The 19,729-nt window shown below is 42.7% G+C and overlaps 1 protein-coding gene across 1 annotated transcript in view; it reads right to left on the reverse strand.

The window, feature by feature from the left end:
- crhr1 (corticotropin releasing hormone receptor 1) overlaps positions 1-19,729 on the reverse strand; it is a 116,301-nt gene that overhangs the window by 71,674 nt on the left and 24,898 nt on the right. Inside the window, exons 2-4 of the mRNA XM_031567438.2 lie at positions 12,018-12,102; positions 2,336-2,386; positions 1,982-2,032 (exon numbers count right to left, since the gene is read on the reverse strand). Coding sequence (XP_031423298.1) covers positions 1,982-2,032; positions 2,336-2,386; positions 12,018-12,102 — 187 coding nt within the window. The remainder of the gene's footprint in view (positions 1-1,981; positions 2,033-2,335; positions 2,387-12,017; positions 12,103-19,729) is intronic.

Genomic DNA, 19,729 nt, shown 5'->3' on the forward strand with positions numbered 1-19,729 from the left:
CTGGCGGGGTAAAAAAAAAGCGTATAAATAAGAGTCCAACGCAGCTGTCTTGTTTTAGAATGACGTTTTAAAATGAATAATTACAACCACAGTGCCCCTGCAGGGACATGGGATCCCCCTTCCTTATGTCAGCACACTGAGTTTTCCAACAGAAGTATAATAATCCTATTACTTGCATTTGTACCCTTGCACCCTTGTGGTACATCAGCGTCAGAACGGAGTGATGCTGTTATGGCCCAACCCGTGTCACCACAACATAAAAAGGGGAGGCGGACAACAACGATTACGAATACAAAAACAAAAACAAAAACATAACTGAAAGCAAGAAAAGAGCGAGAGAGCAAAAGAGCAAGAGGAGAGCAAAGAGAATATTGGTGTGTGCATGTTGGCAGGTTATGTGTGGATATGGGCATGTCATAAGTATAGTGGAGTGGAGAGTGCCTGAGTGGAGAGTGCCTGGGTGTTGAGGCTGTGTGTGTGCCAATGACAGAACTGGAGATGGAGAGATGGAGAACTGCAGAGCCTATATAGGCCCCACCTTTCCCATGTGTGGGCAATCAGCGAATTGCCTCCCCAGTGCTGCCTACAGTCCACGCACGGCCTCTGCACAGACTAATGGGGGAACAGTGGGTCGTAACATATGCATAAAAGGATATCCTAGTCTGCTGCTTTTTTCCCACCCTTCCAACTCTCATTTCTGTGGTACATCTTTTTAATAGGTCACGAAAGGAGTGCAAATAATATAACTAGCCCCAGGTCCCTAACCTACATAACTCTGAATGGCAGTAAACCATCCCACATTGTGATGCCGCGTTTCCTAAACGCGTCCTCACCACGTCCTAATGGCGGACGCAACAGACATTTGTTATACTTTTAACTGTCAACAGAGACTTCTACAGTCCTTATTATACATCCCCTATATATATCTATGAACTGGTTTACCTTGGCTGGCATGTGTGGAAGCATAGGGGTGCACACTTATCAATGACACCACGCCAAACATTTCACTGCACACTCATTAATTTACCGTTGATCAAATTCTCCGTTTGATTGCCCAAATGTTGTTCGACAACTTACTGTTAAGTTGCCTTTGCATATAGCATGTGTGTAGGAATGACACGGTGTACATACCATGTTTATTCAATGGACAATGATGGATGATTGCCTTGCCGCCATTACATCTTCCTTATTTTGTTCGGAAATGCGCTCCTTGATTTCGCCCTCGCAAATTCAATTAACTATAATTTACGGTTTTCCCCTTTTTTCCCCCCTTTTAGCCTATTTTTTTACCCATACTAGCAGCATGGCACATTCAATGTGTTCTAAATAGCCTGAGGTTGATGTCTCTATCACGCTTGGTATTAAACTACCTATTTGTAAGCTAATTCTGCCACTTCACTGTCGTCTACATAACTTAATAATGTGAATCAAAAGGAGCTTGTGGATGATCATTAGTTCTTTACTGACGGTGTTGTAGTCAGTAACATTTCCTTGAGCTAAGACACTGCAGGGTGTAATGCACTCAGCGGGACATTTTTAGTGATGTAGTTCCTTGTTTAAAGGTCAGCTGAGATGAGCTCACTAGACCTCGGCCCACATTTAGAGGGCAGCGTTTTCTCAGGGATGAGATTTATATCCGTCGTTTATATCATTTATATCTCCTCAAGATGCCACATTTTACAAGGAGGTACATGGCATAACCCTAAGAGAACCTTCCAGAACTTCTTAACATAGTCCCCCAGAGAAGAGTGGACTGGCCACAGATCAGGCCCAGAGTCGTGCCAGACCCATGCAAGAGTCTCTGGTTACCTGGGTGACAATTCCCATTTCAGTGTCAAAGAAGAGGAGCCCCTTGTTTTCTGAGGTGCTTGGAACTGTCACAGAAGTCAAGGGAATGTTGAGGTATGGTCACAGTAGGGCTCATGAGTTTTGTGAGGTGAAGCGGGCATTTTTTCACCACATGGCAGCGCAGATAACTAACCGGTGATATTGGTGTGTGTCAGCGTCTGATTCAACAGGGCCAAAGAGTGAGCTGAAAAACACACACAAAAAATAAATAAATTATTGCATTTTTAGTTTCCACTCTCCTTGTATTCCATGGCTTTCATCTACAACACAAGACTACGTAGTCATTAACTCTTAAGCTGAGTAGATGCAAGCCCTCATGGTTAAAAGCAATGAGGCTGCCGATAGTGTCTTTTTATTGTTCAATAAGCCGCTAGAAAACCAGGGCTCCTTTTCAACCGCTTGGCACAGAGATGTCCATCACATGAACAAGCGTCAACAAATATTTCAGACAGGAGAGGAGAGGAGAGGAGAGCAGCAGACCACTCACCTGTGAGGTTGGAGTATCCAAACGTCTGATTCAAGAGGGCCAGCGTCCGAGCTGGGAAACAGAAAAGACACGTGCGCGCACACACACACACACACACACACACACACACACACACACACACACACACACACACACACACACACACACACACACACACAGAAAGAGAGAGAGATAGAGTGATTAATAACAGTGATTATATATCATGTGTTTCCTCAACCATCATAAATCCCACCCAGCACCATTTCAGATCAGCTCTATCCAGCAACATGGCTTTCTTTGATGCAACCCCCTAGTGACCAATCTTTACAGAGCAGGCTGTGTCTCATCCCAGAAACAACTCTTGGAACAACATCTACAACCTCATGAAACAAAGGAGAAGAGAAGAGTAAGACGCAGAACAATCCCCACGTGTCCCCGACACACTCCCATTACAGCAGCACTAAGATCATACACGGCGTGACAAGCGCCAAGGCACACGTGTCCCCCCTCATTTGGCTTTTTTTTTCATGTCGAGCTGCATTATTCAGACTATTCAGTTGCAGTACTGGTGATCGTGGGGACTCCCTTAACGGGGACAACATCCCATTACAGGCCGTGTGGCTTCTCTTCGGCCCATCTCTGTTAAGCTGAAGATCTCCTCTTTTTTTCCAAAAGCGAGTGTCGGACGTTGGAAGGATATTTAATTTCTCGGTGATGTGCTCTGTCTCTGCCAGCTTGTCATTGGCCGGGGACTTCAAAGCACACGGCACCAGACTCTATCTATGTAAATACACCAGGAAAGGCCAATTCAGGAATTTTGCAGCCCGCATCCATGCAGTCTAGTTATAATAAATCGTGCAGCGATGAAAGTGGTCCTCCGCGCTGGTAGTTTCATCTCAGGCCCAGGATAAAGAGCAAACAGGGGAAATACTCAAACCATATGGTGAAGTGTTTGGACCGCAACCAGCTCTTAACTAGATTTCTTGGAGGGGTATATTTAGGCAGGTGCTGTGTGAGGCAGCAGAAGAGCGTTCGTGACTCCTGTGCCTCTTGTGCCTCTGAGCCCGCTGGACACAGTTAAATATCTCATAAGCCCAGAGGACCAGGCCGCCCCGGGCAAGGCTGCCTTAAAGTGTGTACAGGGAAAAGGGTTTAGTGCCTGGAAAAGAGCTTACGGAGCCAACTTCAAAATTGACCTTCAGTTCAAGAGAGCAGCCCCTCTTAAATTCTCGATAAATTCTAGGTTAAATCTTGAGTTTAAGCATGAACTATGCTAACTGGTTTTCTAAAAGTGGGCGTTTGCTGCAAGAATTTCAACTTGGCTCTTTACTTTAAACAAAATTGAAAGAAATGCCTATAGGGTAAATATTTGTTTGAAACCAATATACCCCTATGGTTGTATATATTTATATATATATCTTAGAAGAGAAGAGCTAGACAGCTGAAAAAGAGCACTTGTCAAAACATCCTAGTTCTCAATAACTTTAAATATATTATAGATATAAAGGCATACAGAGACAGGCAGGCAGACAGACAGAGATAAGTAGACATACGTGCAAATTTTAATTCTAAATGGAATCATATAATGTACTTAAGCCAGTTCTGTGTTTGTTCATCGGACCACAGCAGATGGGTGGCTGGACCTTTAACAGAGCAGATGTGCATTGGTGGACAGATGTTTGCTTCCCTTAGCATGAAGTCATTCCTCCACTCTGTGTCCTGCTTGCTGCCCAAGCAATATATGAAAACCCTACAGCATTAATTATAAAAAGTGCACAGTGTACTTCAGAGCCAAAACACTCAAATGTTCTGGACGTACCAACTCACATGGCATTGAGCATTTGTCTTCTGAAACCAATGCACTGTACGCCTGTCATGTTGAATGCGGGCACTGGTGTGGAACTAACCAGATAAGCATGGTGACCATAAAGTGGCGAAGCCTTTGTGTACTCAACATCAGACGATATCCATGAAAAATTCATTGACCGTCCTGGATGCTCATTCCATTAAAAAGGCGAAGCTTACCACCGCTGTAAGAAGAGAAGGGATATCTGCTTCCTTGCCATAGCTTTAGGAACTCCTTTAGACATGGTGAGAATAGTAATGCGTTCAGGAAATACGGAGGCTAATGCAAGCCCCTCCTTAAACAACCACATCTTTTAATATAATTTCATCTTCTTAACTATAGGGGCGACACAGGTCACCCCGGGCAAAAGAAACCAAAGCACTAAACCCTCTACAGACCCATTCTTGTCTCTGATGTAAGAAACTGCCCCTTCTCCCAGGTGAGGAAGAAGAGGTTAAATCACATGGATGTGTATCTTTACTTCACTATACTTTATGTACTCAGCAGTGGACACCGAATACACCCAATCCTGTCCCTGGTGTACAGATCCCCTTCCCCCCTTTTATTCTCCTGCAGCATATAGTACATCCACGGATCGCTACATAAAGAGGAAGAAAGCAGGATCTATGCTACAGGGATGAGCATCTTTAAAGCGTGTATATTTTCTGCCTGGAGTGGCAGAAGAAAAAAAAGGGGGGGTTGACGTTAGAAGGATGGGTATCTTTAAAGCGTGTAAACTCTCTGCCCAGAGCGAGTGTGCTGAGCGCGGGCTCCCTGCCTCACTCAGAGGGAACCCCCCCCTGAACAGATGCAGTCCGTGCGGATGAGTGGAGCCCAGTGAGGAGTGGGCCTGGCCTGATCTGGAAGCCGCACTCGCCTCCGAGGAACATGCAGTGTGTGTGTGTGTGTGTGTGTGTGGGTGTGTGTGTGTGGTGTGTGTGTGTGTGTGTGTGTGTGTGTGTGTGTGTGTGTGCGCGCGCGCAGAAACGTGGGCATGAGGATGGACAGCGCATCTGTGTGTAATGTTTTATTCCTGTATGTTAAAAGGGTGACTAAAAAGGCAGTTTTGATAATAATTTCATGTCTGCACTGCACAATCACAGTCTATTAGCACCATGGGCCATAAAGTGAATGTACATTTAACATCGCATCTTTCTGGCAAAGACAGGCTTAGTTTTAAAAGGCAGTGTTGAGTCAGAGTCACTGAGACTTCTAAAGACACTAACCCTCTCAGGGAAACCTGTCTGCTGTGACTATAGCATCACATTCTACCTCCTCAATGCAGAGCATGTATTTGTCCTTGAGCCCTACCTCAGTCAACAAGGCTGGTGTGAGGGAGATATCTCTTCTCCCTCTGGCCTGAGCTGTGATGCTGGTGTTGATGTGTTTCTGCTCACTTCCAGTCTAATTGCCACATTTAAAGTCGATGATCTTTTTCACATTTTATAATTACTGCTGGAAAGGTTTATCCTTCCTGATTTGTGTGTGTGTTTGTGTGTTTGTGTGTGTGCACAAATGCTCCCATCCTTCCACACACACACACACCCACACAATTTGTTAATTACCTAGGTGTTAATTGCAGGGAGCTTGACTGTTTTTTTTTCCAGAATTAATAAGAGGCTTTTCTCCATATTCACAAGCCTGAAAAGAGACATTTCTGTGGACGGCAGTCTTTTTAAAGATGATTAGTGTCCAAGGTAACTAGAGTATGAAAACGTACTATATATCTTAAACAATTACCATTATTTAATTGTGTAATTCTGTGGAACAGACTAACCATTTTGTTTGAGGAGTCCCAACTATTAGACATGATTCTGTCCTATTCTGGCTTCTCTTATTTTGTATCCTACACACCTACCATGGCCAATTTATGTAGATAATTTTTTCATTCATAGATCAATGATAAAATAGTGCAAGACACTCCTGTAAAAAAAAAAAAACAAGCAAAAAATGATAATGATGATAGCCATTTAAAGCTTGGGTCCGTCAGATGGCTGTCTCTCGTTTATTTGAGTGCTGTGGGCAGCCCCAGACAAATGGTGCTGAGGCCGCGGTGGAGTCGTTTCTCTTGCCAGAGCACCATTAACAAGGCAGACACTGATTCATGCTCACTGCAATGAGCTGCTAATCGTCATTTGATCTCTATGTGTGCCCGACCGTTAATACACACACACACACAATCTCTCTCACACACACACACACACACACACACACACACACACACACACACACACACACACACACACACAACATGAACATACATGCACTAACACACACACAGAGTATGCACACTGACAGATGGATAAAGAAAAAAAAGGAAGTAAGAGGACTAAAGTAATTTGAGCAGGGAAGAGGAGGCATGTGATCAATACACCAGAGATACTTGGGGAACATGAAGATCCACAAAGTCACAGAACACCGCACAAAATAAACAAACTGCAAAGAACACTGAACCGAATGAAAGAACACTAAATAGAATGATGAAACACTGACTGGACAGATAGAATGATCTGACAGCTACTGGCCTCGGCATTCAGTATCAGAGGTAAATGAATACCTCCTACCTGGGTAAGATTACAGGAACAAACTCAAGGCTGGTTTACACACTTTGACGGGATTACAAGTGCAGTCTGACTTGATGATTATACACAGTGCACTTTAAGAGGCTATCCTTTCAATGGGCCATAATGCTTTGATTGCAGCATGTGCAGTAGAAGACATGGGGTATTTGTAGTGGAGTGACAGAGAGGTGGGGCAAGTCTTAATGTCTTAATAATGCCTGGCACCCATGTTAGGGCTGCTGTCACACACACACAGACACACACAGAGTCACCCACATATCTTGGCCATTTATCAAGACAATTGTAAGCCCCCTGTCCAAGGCTGAAGGAAATACAGGTTGCCCTCTGAAAAGTTTCATTATATCACTACATAGCCTCCATCTAGTCATTGCACTGATGTCCTACAGGCAGCATCCCTTTCAAAGTGGAATCAGGAGGTAATGCAGCGAGTTCCAGAAAACATGTTAGTGTGTGTGTGTGTGTGTGTGTGTGTGTGTGTGTGTGTGTGTGTGTGCGTGCGTGCGGGAGGTATATGGCTCAGTAAGCAAAATGTGCAGGTAATAGTAGCATTCGCCTAAAGGCCAAATGGTTTTGAGCCTTAGAAAATTGGTGCTTGTGTCCAACTCTAAGTGTTCCCCTGGAGCTAAATGGGCTACAAATTGTCGTAAGTAGAAGAGCTAATAATTGTCTGTGTGAATCCCCAAGGTAAATCAATATTTGTTAACCATTTTGCTTAAAATGCTGGTTCAGTGTTTCCAGGCTGTATCGTAAACTGCCCACAGAAACTCCACAAAACAGGCTTCAGCTTCACTCAATGTTGACAATGTGAAAAAGAATTGTAGGGGAATTATACAACAAATGTTTGGACACATAATCACACATAGACGCAAATGTGTACTTAGCATATTTTTTTACTCCACCATCAGTGCATTAACATTTATTGTGAAGCTGAACTTGAACACAATGGATGCCAGTGCTATTTTTCATCTGTTGATGAACAACACATTAACTGAAAGAAAATGTGTCTGATCCTCATCCTCTATCGACCCCAGCATTTCAATTTCTTCTTCCTGGCAGCAGAAGCCAGTCCCCGGTCTTCTAACAGAATGGGATAACATTTTCATTCGTACCACATGATGTAAATCACTAGACTGAAATGCATAGCAGTTACCCTTACTTTTATTACTTCTCTGTACCTATCAGTGGTCTGCCTAGGGGCGTTATTCAGAGCGGCGAAGGGTCATGGTTACTTACTGAGCTCTACTGTATATGGGGATGGAAGGGTGTTATCAGCAGGGTTGCCAGGTCTGCGTGACAAAACCTTCACAATGGCCCATCAAAAACAGCCTCAGACAGCCAAATGGGCAATCAAAGGCAGTCTCAGCAGCCCCCTGGCCAATAAAGCTAGCCTTAACGGTGCAGTCCACAATTTTGGTGAAAGGTTGTTGATATTGGAGTTCAACAGCCAATCAAATTAACCCCCTCCTGAAGCAACATGTTGATTGGATGGAATAGTGTATAGGTCGGCTCCCATTTACAGAGCCAGGACTAGGTATGAACATGAGTTTTTTTTTGGAGCGCACACAGAACGACCAGCTAGGGGACAGCGAGGAGAAATTCACTGAAAGTGAATTTGTCCTAGAATTCAGGGATTATGCCTTTAACCAGCTCAATGGCTAATACAACCAGACCAACATCAAAATTCTAAATAAAGCTCTCCCAAACCTTCAGAAGAGCTTTCAAATCAGCCCCTTCTATGCATTATTGTATTTTTCCTTCATTACTCTCACTCAATCTCTTCTTCATTATTCTCACGCAAATTGGTTTGGATTAAAGTGTCTGCCCAATGACTAAATGCAAATGATAACGATTACATTATATGTTGTAGCTCAGTCTGGATACTAACCTAACAGCCTGCTCTGGTAGTCAACCCAATACTCATGTCTGAAAGTATTCCCCATGGGTTCTGCTACTTTCTGTCCTGGCTGGGAAAAGCATCTAAAGGGTTCATCTATCACACACGGCTCAATTACTCTCACAAACACTATTAGGGATTAAACTATTTATCACGACAATAATGGCTTTTGTGTTTTGGGTTGTGGCAACAGGAGTGATTATACTTTCCTCAGGGGGGAGGAAGCTTAGTTTCTAACTAAATACACATGTAAAACATGTATTAAAGTTATAAGACCTGCATACATTACTTTGATTGCCATGGGTTGCATAAAGACATCTCGCCTCATTTACACATGAGATGTTCTTCATGTTCTCATTTATATTTCTGTGCATGTCAGATCATCTCCCAGATGACTTACATAAGCATATGCAGTCAATTGCAGTCAATTATGCAGATCACTGACAGATAGACTCTTCTGAGGTACATAGAGGTGTAACAAAGTCATCATCAGAAAACTAACCTGACCACCCCTGTTAATGGAAACGACAACTCAAAAAAAAAAAAAAAGACATTGATGCGGTGAGAACTCCCGGGTTGTGAGATAATATTTTATATCTCACCAATCCTTTTGGTGAAAATTCTTTGCATATCACATGTATGTAAAGTTTCATCATTTGTCAGTTGAGCCTTTGTAGTTTGTGGTTCAATGTTTATTGTTACCTTAGTAAAACACTATAACATTTGGGTATAAGACGGATAGGAACATAATGCATGTTTTACCTGTATGCAACAGGACCTTGGTGTTATCAATAGTGTTATGATTAGGAGATACATCTATCATAATTCAATAAGTGACATACTCCCTCTTCTAGTCCCTGAAGGGATACATGGCATCCTTAGAGAATGCAGTGCTATGTGGACAGCATTGTCATTCAGATGTATCCATAGATACAAGGTTACATAGGTGCTCCCACTCCTTAGGGAGTGTCTGATGGTTTTCTTTGAAGGTTTTCCTTTCCTTAGTCCGAGAGGTTGGGTGGCTTTTTGTTGCAGCCAATCTGATAGGAACTGACTTAAAACACTTTAAGTTTATTCTTTTGAAACTCAATGTCTTCTTTATTCTGCTAACTTTTTCATGTTTGTCTTCATATATTTCCAGCTCCTGACACGAAATCAAATCACTTTTACGATGTCACTGTATTGGGCACACTGCCTCTTCCTGATGATCAGAATGGTTGTTATGATGCACCAGCACATCCCGTTGCCATGGTTGCAAGGGGTAAATTATGGGCTGCATTTGTGACAACCTCTATCAGAGCAAGCCCAGCAGTGAGAGCAAAGACACTCAGGAAACACTGATAAGTGTGACATAGATCTGGAACTTATCCAACCATTAGCACATCATGCACACGCTAGGCATTCAGCCAAAGCTCACGATTTCCTTTAACCAGCTGAAGAAAAACAAAACAGGGGTGTTTGGAAGGACTGTTATGACAAGTCCCAAAAATGGCCTAGATGCAAATGACCTTACGGGTCTGTTTGAGTAGTACATTGTCCTAATTAGATGTGGCAGTGAATCTATTTCAGGCTAATTGTTTACCTATTTTGAGGAAATGTGAGTGTTAATTTGGCCTAGTCTCTTTTGAAAGAAGGGTGGTAAGAAATCTTTCCTCTTTGATGTCGTGCCTGTGCTAAACCACCACTCATCTTTGCAGGTTTGATCCAGTTAATCTTTGGGACTTGAAACAGCTGACGCAAATATTGCTGCTTTGGGTAAATCCGCATGTTTTGGTTGAGCGCTACTTTCTTGCGAATTTGGTATTTTTTTTCCCAAAACAGTTTGCCTAGCTTATGTAGGATTATTATGGGCTGTCTGGTAGTTAACATCTAAAGCTCCTTCTTTTCCCATGCCTAAGTATATTTCTGCACCCTCCAAAATGATGCTAGAATACCAAGTATGCCAAAATATAAACTGAGGGATTTTTGCATTTTTTTGTTTTACAACTTCTATTTCTACGCATTTTAGAGTTCATACTGAAGCTGAAAACATTCTTTGAATTGTTATTTGTCCAGAGCAATACTTGTGAAGACCTTATATGGTGCCGATGACTGAGGTCACTTCTCTGAGAGTCTCGTTCAGGAACATTATCTTTGACGGAAAGGAATGATGCTAAATCTGACTGACTTCTTAGGTGCTTTGTTTTGTTACATAATATTGTCCACATGTGTATTGAAAGGAAAAGAAATATTTCAGAAAGATGCTGCCTGACAAAGCGGGCCTACTTAGCGACGTACCTCCCCAGTGGGTTCTTTTTATCTGCCTTGAATGATACAATTACCTTCAGGTCAATCCATTACTCTAGTCTAGTTCACTATGTCTGCTGGAAAGAGTAAAACTGGTCATAAAAGCTGGTGTCGCCCTCTCTCAGAATGCGCTCATTTGTGCTCTCAGGGCGGTTTGAGATTGTAGAGTAGGGAAACATCTGCTCTACTACTATAACTATAATAATTATAATTATAATAATAATAATAATAATAATAATACGTTTGTTTGTTGTTTGTTTGTTTAGTCACACTAGCCTTATTTCCAATGCACAACACCATAACAGCATTTTATAGCTAAGTAAGAATGTAATAGCAAACCTATGCTACTATCTCCAGGGGCTCTTTGCCTGCTCCTGTGCAGCCCTCCTGTGCAGCAACAGTACCTGGTGTCTAAGAAGCTGAGCTTGGACCACGTAATGAACCTGTGCAAGTAACTGTGAATTTTATTTCCACTTCGGCTCTAAATCACAGACATGTCAAAAAGGTCATAGCTGAACTTGATGAAGACCTTTCCAGTGATCTGCTTCTTAACAGCACTGTGAGATGACAAGAGGTAATATGCTTTCCCATTTTGTTTTCACTTTTGAACTCAGTGAAGCTGTTTCCGGAAGAGAAACATAAAGACTATCCTGAGCTACATGAACCCCCTTGGATTTCAGATTTGGGGTTTCTGGTCGACGTGCTGAATCATCGGAACAAACTGAATCTAGATTCCAGACCTGAAATGGATTGTGGAAAACAAAGAGTGCCAGGTGTCCCACTAAGTAAGAAAAGACCTACGAAAACTGTTAGGCTAGGCTTATATAGGCTTATATTGTGTCATTAGGCCTATAAGTCACTGTTGCTGTTGTAGTGTGGGCATGCATGTGTTGTGCGGCTCTTTGCAATGATGATTTTCTTTTTGGCCTTTTATGCTGGACTGGTTGGCCGCCCCTGATCTAGAGCAATCTCAGTATGACCTTGACAGATCCTATGGCTTCTAGGACCAGGAGATAGTGGATTGGAGTGTGACCTCTGACGAGAGTGTTTGACATCCATGAGGAGAGGAGAGGTGAGTGGAGGCAGGGGGCTCACCTGAGATGTTGGTGGAGAGCAGCAGGTACATGCAGGTGAGATCTGATTTTGCCATGGAAACAAATGCCATCCAGATGGTCAACGCCTGGATAAGGAGAAAGTAGGACAAGAGGGCAGAGAGAGAGAGAGATGGGAGGAGAGGAGAAAGAAGAGAAGAGAAGGATGAGGGTGTGTGAGGGAGAGAGGAGAGGACAGAGATGGGAGGAGAGATATAAAAGGAGAGAGAAGAGGACAGATAGAAACAGGAGAAAGGGATGAGAGGAGGAAAATAGGGGTTTGGGACAGAAAGGAGGGAGATGAGTGGGAAGTTGGGGGATAGAAAGAAAAGGTAAGGAGGAGAGAAGAAGGAAAACAAAGATAGGATGGGAGAATGGAGAGAGAAGAGAAGAGAAGAGAAGAGGAAAGGGAGGAGGGGCGAAAGGGAAGAGAAGGACATAAATGTGTCAGTGCTGCAGGCTGCATTAAAAAAGACACAATTTTGAACATCAGGAAATATCATTTGTTCATATCAACCTTTGTATCAGAGCAGAGCAGACTTTAAACACACCAGACATAAATTAGGGGAAAATAACAGAACACATTTGAACTGTGATCCTGTCCTGGCCTTAAAAATCACACTGTCCTCTCAACTAAAACATACATTTTCTATTTACTTTAAAGAGAGAGAGAGAGAGAGAGAGAGAGAGAGAGAGAGAGAGAGAAGTAGATAAATCGAGGGGGGTAGATACATTTTTATTGAAATATTTTACATCGTCAGGACAGTCAACCTTCCCCAAAAGGTAAAGGACACATTTATAGGTCTCCAGGAGCACTCTACCCTCCAGTGATCGTGTCATAAAAAAATAAGATGGTCTCAGTTTTCTTATACCACTCATAAAAAATCCAAGGGCAAATCTAGAACACTATTTTTGTTGCACTCACAGTCACTTTAACAGCCCTGAGCCAGGAAATCTATCTTTTACATCCCAGTAAATGTATCCACCAACAATTAAGGAAAATCATTCCCAGGCCTCCTTTCGTTTGTGTACCTGCTCGTTTCTCAGGATTTATTGACAGCCGTGACTGAACAGACAGACATGCGTGGTTCTTTGCCCATGATGCTACAAATTTACAGCCAATAAAAAGGATTGACTGCGCACTAACATGTGCGGTCTCAGCATTCTTCTGGAACTTTCATGCCTGGTGCTGTTTGGAATGACATACTGTGAACAGCTTTACGTAGAACAAGCTGACAGCCACTTCGTCTGTGGGCCTCACTGCTTGTAAAAAGAGAAATATGGGAAATATTTCCACAGTGTGTGTTTTTCCAGACTTAACATATTTTTAGAAGCTCGCTGAGATGATGCTTGTCTTGAGGCATCCACTGAGGAAAGTCTGGATGCGATTTCCGTGTGAGTCTGTGCAAACCAGATGACTGACACCACACGCACATACAAATTCATCTGTTGAATGCAAATGTGTATGCATGTGTGTGTGTGTGTGTGTGTGTGTGTGTGTGTGTGTGTGTGTGTGTGTGTGTGTGTGTGAGAGAGAGAGAGAGAGAGAGAGAGAGAGAGAGAGAGAGAGGAGGGGGGGTAGAAAGAAAAGGTGTTCCAGACACATTCAAATACAGATGGAAACAACTAACTTTGTTATATTTTCATTAAGCAAAACTCTTTTTTGGGCCACACAAATCCATGAGATATGCTGTTCCCACCTCTAATTGATTTAAGCAACAGGACAAAGAAATAGGCTCAACTCGAATCATTACCCTCACATAAAATGAATCCCTCAGACTGAGAAGCTCACTGTATGTGAGTGTGCTTATCTGCCACTGAAAAAGCGCCTGTGGGATATACCTTATTTGACATAGCCTTAGGTACCCATATTATACTACGCAGCTTGACTATTAGGTGTTATTAGGTCCACAGTACCTAAGGCTAACCAATACTCAAAAATACAAAGAACCATTATAGTCAGTGGTCTGAATGTATTACACATTCAGGATGCTTTCACAGAACAAATTCTTAAGTTTCCTAGATGTCTATTTTTACTGGTGTTGACAGTTAAAACGCTGTACTACCTTAGAAACGTCTTGCTCTATTGATTAACTATCAGTTGTCATTCTGTCACTGGGGAACAGAGGCTTATGCATGTTGAGCTACTGTTCTGGCTTAAAGCCTATCTGTGTCACACTGTTGTTCTCACTTTCAGTCACTTTCTGTCTCCTATTTCCAGGATTTAGGCCATTTCTACGGAACCCTGATCCTGATTTCTCTCACTATTTGGTGTAGTTCATTCAGGAGGATGAAAACTAAACCAGGACGAAAAAAAGAAAAAAAAATGGGGAAAAAAGCCTAACTGCCTATCGTTTACTGTGAGAAGACAATTCAACCCTTACTCAACCAATCGCAGGCCCTGTACCAAGCTGTGTATCATGGGTTGTGGTTGAACAATAAGGCAGTGAAATGTTAAAGCAGTCACGCTTCAGTGGATTTGCAAGAGCGCTTGGAAATAAGCGACTGCACCATTTGTGAACAATTTCATCGAATAAATTCATCTCCAAGAAGCAAAAGATATCAGTTGAATTCAACGTGTCAATTTCATTAGGACACAGCCAAAAAACAGAAAAAAGTTCCCTGGAAAATCTTGCAATGATTGAGAGTTGAAATAAACCAGCTGTCTTTGAGAAAAGGAAAAACAATCAAACTGTCATTTAATTTCATAAACATAACTCAAAACGTAACTAGGCTAAACAAAAAAGAAAGCAAGAGTTCAAAGAAAGACACAAAAGAAAAAAGAGTGCATGTCCAAATAAAAAAGCATATCCAACTGCACTGAGATAAAACATGTAGAGGGAGAGAGAGAAAGAACAAATGAGAGAAAAAAAGGGAGAGGAAGGACACACAGAAAGGGGGAGCAGGGAAATCAATTTAAACAGTCACAGTCCTCTGAGCCTGGTTGTATGAGAAGAGGTGGGAGACGTAGAGCGTTTACACAAACACAAACACACACACACACACACACACACACACACACACACACACACACACACACACACACACACACACACACACACACACACACACAGACCAAACATCTGTTCCTCACACACACCGCGGTAGTTCTTCTGCTCACTCCAGCCTGTTTACTTGTGGTTTTGCGGTCTCATTAATCTTCACTTGCTTATCCTCAGTGTGTGAAGTCTCGTCTTCGCCACTAGTTCCATTGCACTCCATCAAATAGTAATAGCAAGAGAACAGTTGCAGCCCAAAAACAATGTACAAAGTAGCATCTGATACATGACTCAGTAACTCTGTGTGTCAGTCTTTGTTTACTACTGTGTATGTGAATACATCCCCCTCAGTAAACAAACAAACAAACATATAAATGAGGATGAATTCAGTCAGACTGCGAGAGAGACGCAGCGCTGATTTAAATGCGAGACACATCCCTTTGGTAAACAAAGTGATTCCAGCCCAAAAGGTCAGCATCAGAAACCTGAAAATGTCAGGCCAGATGCTGACTCAAAACCGCCACTACCAGAGGATTCCTCCTGACAAGATGAGTTAGTTATGCTGCTACGGGCCCTCTGTGGAAGACTTTCCATATGCCATGGTGACATGTTCTCTCGTCTTTTCCTTCCTTCATTCCTCTGTACCTGCTATCTTCCTGCCTTAAGCCTTTAGTAAGACCACTGCTTTGCACCCACCGAGATTGAGAATGTACAACGACATTACTTATATTTTTGTTCATTATTTTTAATAAATGTATATATATGGCTAATTCACTGCTTTTGTTTTCTTGTTCTCCCCCCTCTCTTCCCCCCTTATAATCTTTACCTCTCTCCCTTTATTGTACCTCTACCCTAGGCAAGCCCGTATGATGGACCCCCCTAACTGAGCTAGGTTCTTCAAAAGATTTATTTCTTTCGCATATGCACATGTTTTCAGGGGTTCAGGCCTCAGGCTCAGCCAAGCATCTAGAGACAATATTCCTAGTTTACAGCAACATAAACATAAACTTACATAAATAAATAACGCACTAAATTGAATTATAAAGATTCACAGATGATTTCACACATCATGGCAGCCAGGAACTTCAAACTCAGAAGCCGCTGGTGAGAGGCCAGCGCTGATGAAACCAAACCATCTCCCGTTGCTTGAATAACTCTCTAGTCGCTCTTCCCTTTGTGTAAAACAAAGCACCAGAGCACAGGAACACTGGGCTGCTTTATTTGTATGTCCTTGCTAAGAGGCTTGCCTAAAACTCTAATTTTTCTCTCACGACATGTGATAGTCTTTATGTAGTTACACAATCATGACTTTATTAATGAGAACATCCAGAAATAGAGTCGTTATTGAGCACGACTGCAAATATCAAATGGTGAACACAAGGTCAGAGCTTACAATCACCGTCCAGCCATAACAGTGTCCGACCACGTAATATAATTTCAATAATATAATACACTGTTTCAAAACACTATCAGTTTCTACGTGTGGGTGTGTGTGTGTGTGTGTCTCTCAGAAGAGAAAAAAAAATCTAAACAGTCCTCTCCTGCTCGCTGCTTGCTGAGAACAACCCAAATCAATACACCCGAAGAGAGAAGCAAAGCCTGGGCCTGATCTGGCTCCTGTCGGGGTATCAAAGTTTACCACAGGCTGGAGGGCAACTGGATTGGATCCTCTGGCAACGCCCACACACCCTGCCCTGTCTCAAGACCATGCTCAGATCACAGCTATCACTGACGCCAGCTTAATACTCCAGACTTCATCATATTACACAGACAAAACACAGGGACCGAAATGTGAAGTGGTTGGAGCGTCGTAATGACTTTTACACACCACCATTGGTCGGCCTTATGGAGCGATCAACACTCCACTATTGACCCAAAGTAAAACTCTAAACACACCTTTTAAAATACCCAAGCCATGGGATGTATTAACATAAAGACATACGAAACAGCCCACACAATAAATCAAGACTACCAAAGACACAAAGTCAAAACACAAGCGCAACACAAGATAAAAACCCAGGGGAAGGCGCTTCTGGCATGGGGACTGCTTGTCTTTCTGTCTCTCAGCCTGGGATTTTATTTTGCGTTTAGACTTTCTGTTGTAGGTGCACTGGAATTCGTCCATTGTGGTTGACTTTAATCAGTAACTTGTCTATGGGTTCCCCCGGAAACTACGTCAGGTTTTACCTGTCATAAAAATGTAACCTGATTCTTTTCTTAACCACGCCCACCTGAGCGTGGATAATAGCCGCATCTCCCCAGATGTGACTCTCTCTCTGTCGGCGCCCACCTGGCCAAGACCTCTCTTTCTCTCCGCTGGCCTTCCAGCCAGGCGCACCGTCTTGACCTCTCCTCATCTCCAACACCGCTTGGAGCACACCGTCACACGGTGAAGAACTACTCTCTTTGTTCTCACGTCTTACGGCCGACACACGCCTAAGATCTCTGTCAACGAACTGCTCAGTGAGACGCAGTAAGTTTAGCGAAAGCAGCTAACAACAGACCTGCTAGCTAACTCCACACAACGGGAACAGAAGGCAACTGCAACGTTCTGAGCGATCAAATCCTCCGACCTAAACTGCAGTAAAACAGAGACATCACAGCAAGGGCAACTTTCTCCATTTACGGACGGCATCATCCCTTCTCTGCCGTTTCAACATCGGACTCGCCAGCACGACTCTTTTCATAAAGGACTGGTAACTCTGACATTAACTGGGCATTTAGCTATCCTAGCTATTCACAACCTGGCTAAGCATAAGACTGTTTACATGCCATTGTTGATGTGTTTCATATGTTTTGTTTACTGAACGTAACTGTATATATATATTTTCATTGGTAGTTGGCTTCGCCACACCATCTGGGTTATCGTTAGGATTGCTTCTCAGACACATCGAGTCTTGCATGCATCACTAACCATTTCCCTCTTTCCTAACATGGCATCTTAATCGCGCACGATTACACATACATTGGCCTTCACATAGCCTCACACGCGAAGAGAATACTCGAACTTCGCGCTGCATATAGGCTCGTCCTTGTTCACATCACATGTATGTTCGCGTACGTGCACACACATGCACGCGGAACTACGGTGATCAGACACAGGAACACACACACACATTCTTTCTGGCGCGCTCCTAACAGCGCAACCCCGAGCTCACCAGCTCACACACACATCCCCACATTCCTTCAATTCATTGGTTAGTTACATTTAGCTAGATTACAGATTGTGTGTTATTTCTTATCATTGTGTAAATAAATACTTTGATTTATATACGCTGGTTTATTTAATGTTACACAAGAGTGGACGTTGCCAACCTCTTCTATTCAGAATTCTAATGACCTTCAACTATACTATTAGTAAGGTAACTTTGGTTGTAGTTATTAATTTAATTATTAATCAGAGTTCCAAATTGATAGTATAATATATTTTATGAGACTGATATATTTAACGAGACTGATTTGTGGATTATCATTATTTTGACCACGTGGAGGACACTACACTTTGTGTGGCGCCCCCTAGGTGTTCAACTTAATTGATCTGCCTTTGTGTTGAATGGTTGATGCCTGTCCAATCGGGTGAGACTACCAACATATTGTTGCTGTTGCAAGGACAGCACCAGTGTGTCTTGGTGGCCCTCGCAAAGACGGTATCACAATTTACACACAATTGCACCCACATTCACCCGGCTCCTGCTCACAGGGTAAGTTACCTACATAGTCTGGTACTCCCATGTGAGGCTGGTACCAATTTCACCTACACTGTCTTTGGTAGTCTTGGTTTAGTGTTAATAAACCCCATAGCTTGGGTATTTTAAAAGGTGTTGTTAGTGTTATACTTTGGGTCAATGGTGGAGTGATGTTCACCCCCAAGGGTCGAGCCTAACAATGACTCAAAAGTACTTTTTTTTTAGATCCTCAGCCTCAGCCTTTTGATTTTAAAAAGAGCCTGCAAATAGTTTCCACTGCTTTCCTTGAGGACTCTGCCATAAGCCTAGCATAATCACGTCATGAATCGCTATGCCACAAACCAAACATTGTCAATCAATCACAAGTTATGATTGCAGGTCATTTCAGTGTTGTGTCACGATTTTCATGTAAAGGTCACTCACATGATGTTTGACACTATGACTAGCATAAGGTGTGTACTGTAATAGCATCTAATATTGCCGGAGCTGACATAAATATTACCGATAAAATGGCTCTCACCTACATCACTGGATATCAACTGTCATGGCAACTAATGATGTGTTGTCCACCACATTATACATGTTTTCGTTAGTCTCATGATGGACTGTTCTAGTACAGCACCACAGATGTTGACACTTCTCATCCTGGTAGTGTAGACAAGGGTGGATCAGGGGCGGTCATGCCTGCTGATCATCTGCAGAGGAGGTCGATGCCAGAGCCAAAGGCCCGCACTCTGACCCTCCTCAATCAGTTTGATTTGTGTCTCAGGGAGAGAGAAAAAAAAACAGGAGATAATCTCCACTCAAATCCCAACAGCCTGATCCTTCCTCATTCACACTGGGCAATAGACACAGTGAGCAAGGCCTGCAATTGTTGTTGTCATACTGTCCTTCATCTGAACTCCAAAGCCGACAGCATCGGCTGAGTCCATGTTCAATGGAGAGATAATACTGTGAAAGAATGTTTCTGTTGTGATTGTAGGTTTTGTTTTTTTATTTTGGGACAGATTTGGGTTCTCCTCTGGGCAAGG

This window comes from Clupea harengus, chromosome 1 (assembly GCF_900700415.2).
Source record: "Clupea harengus chromosome 1, Ch_v2.0.2, whole genome shotgun sequence".
NCBI lineage: Eukaryota > Metazoa > Chordata > Actinopteri > Clupeiformes > Clupeidae > Clupea > Clupea harengus.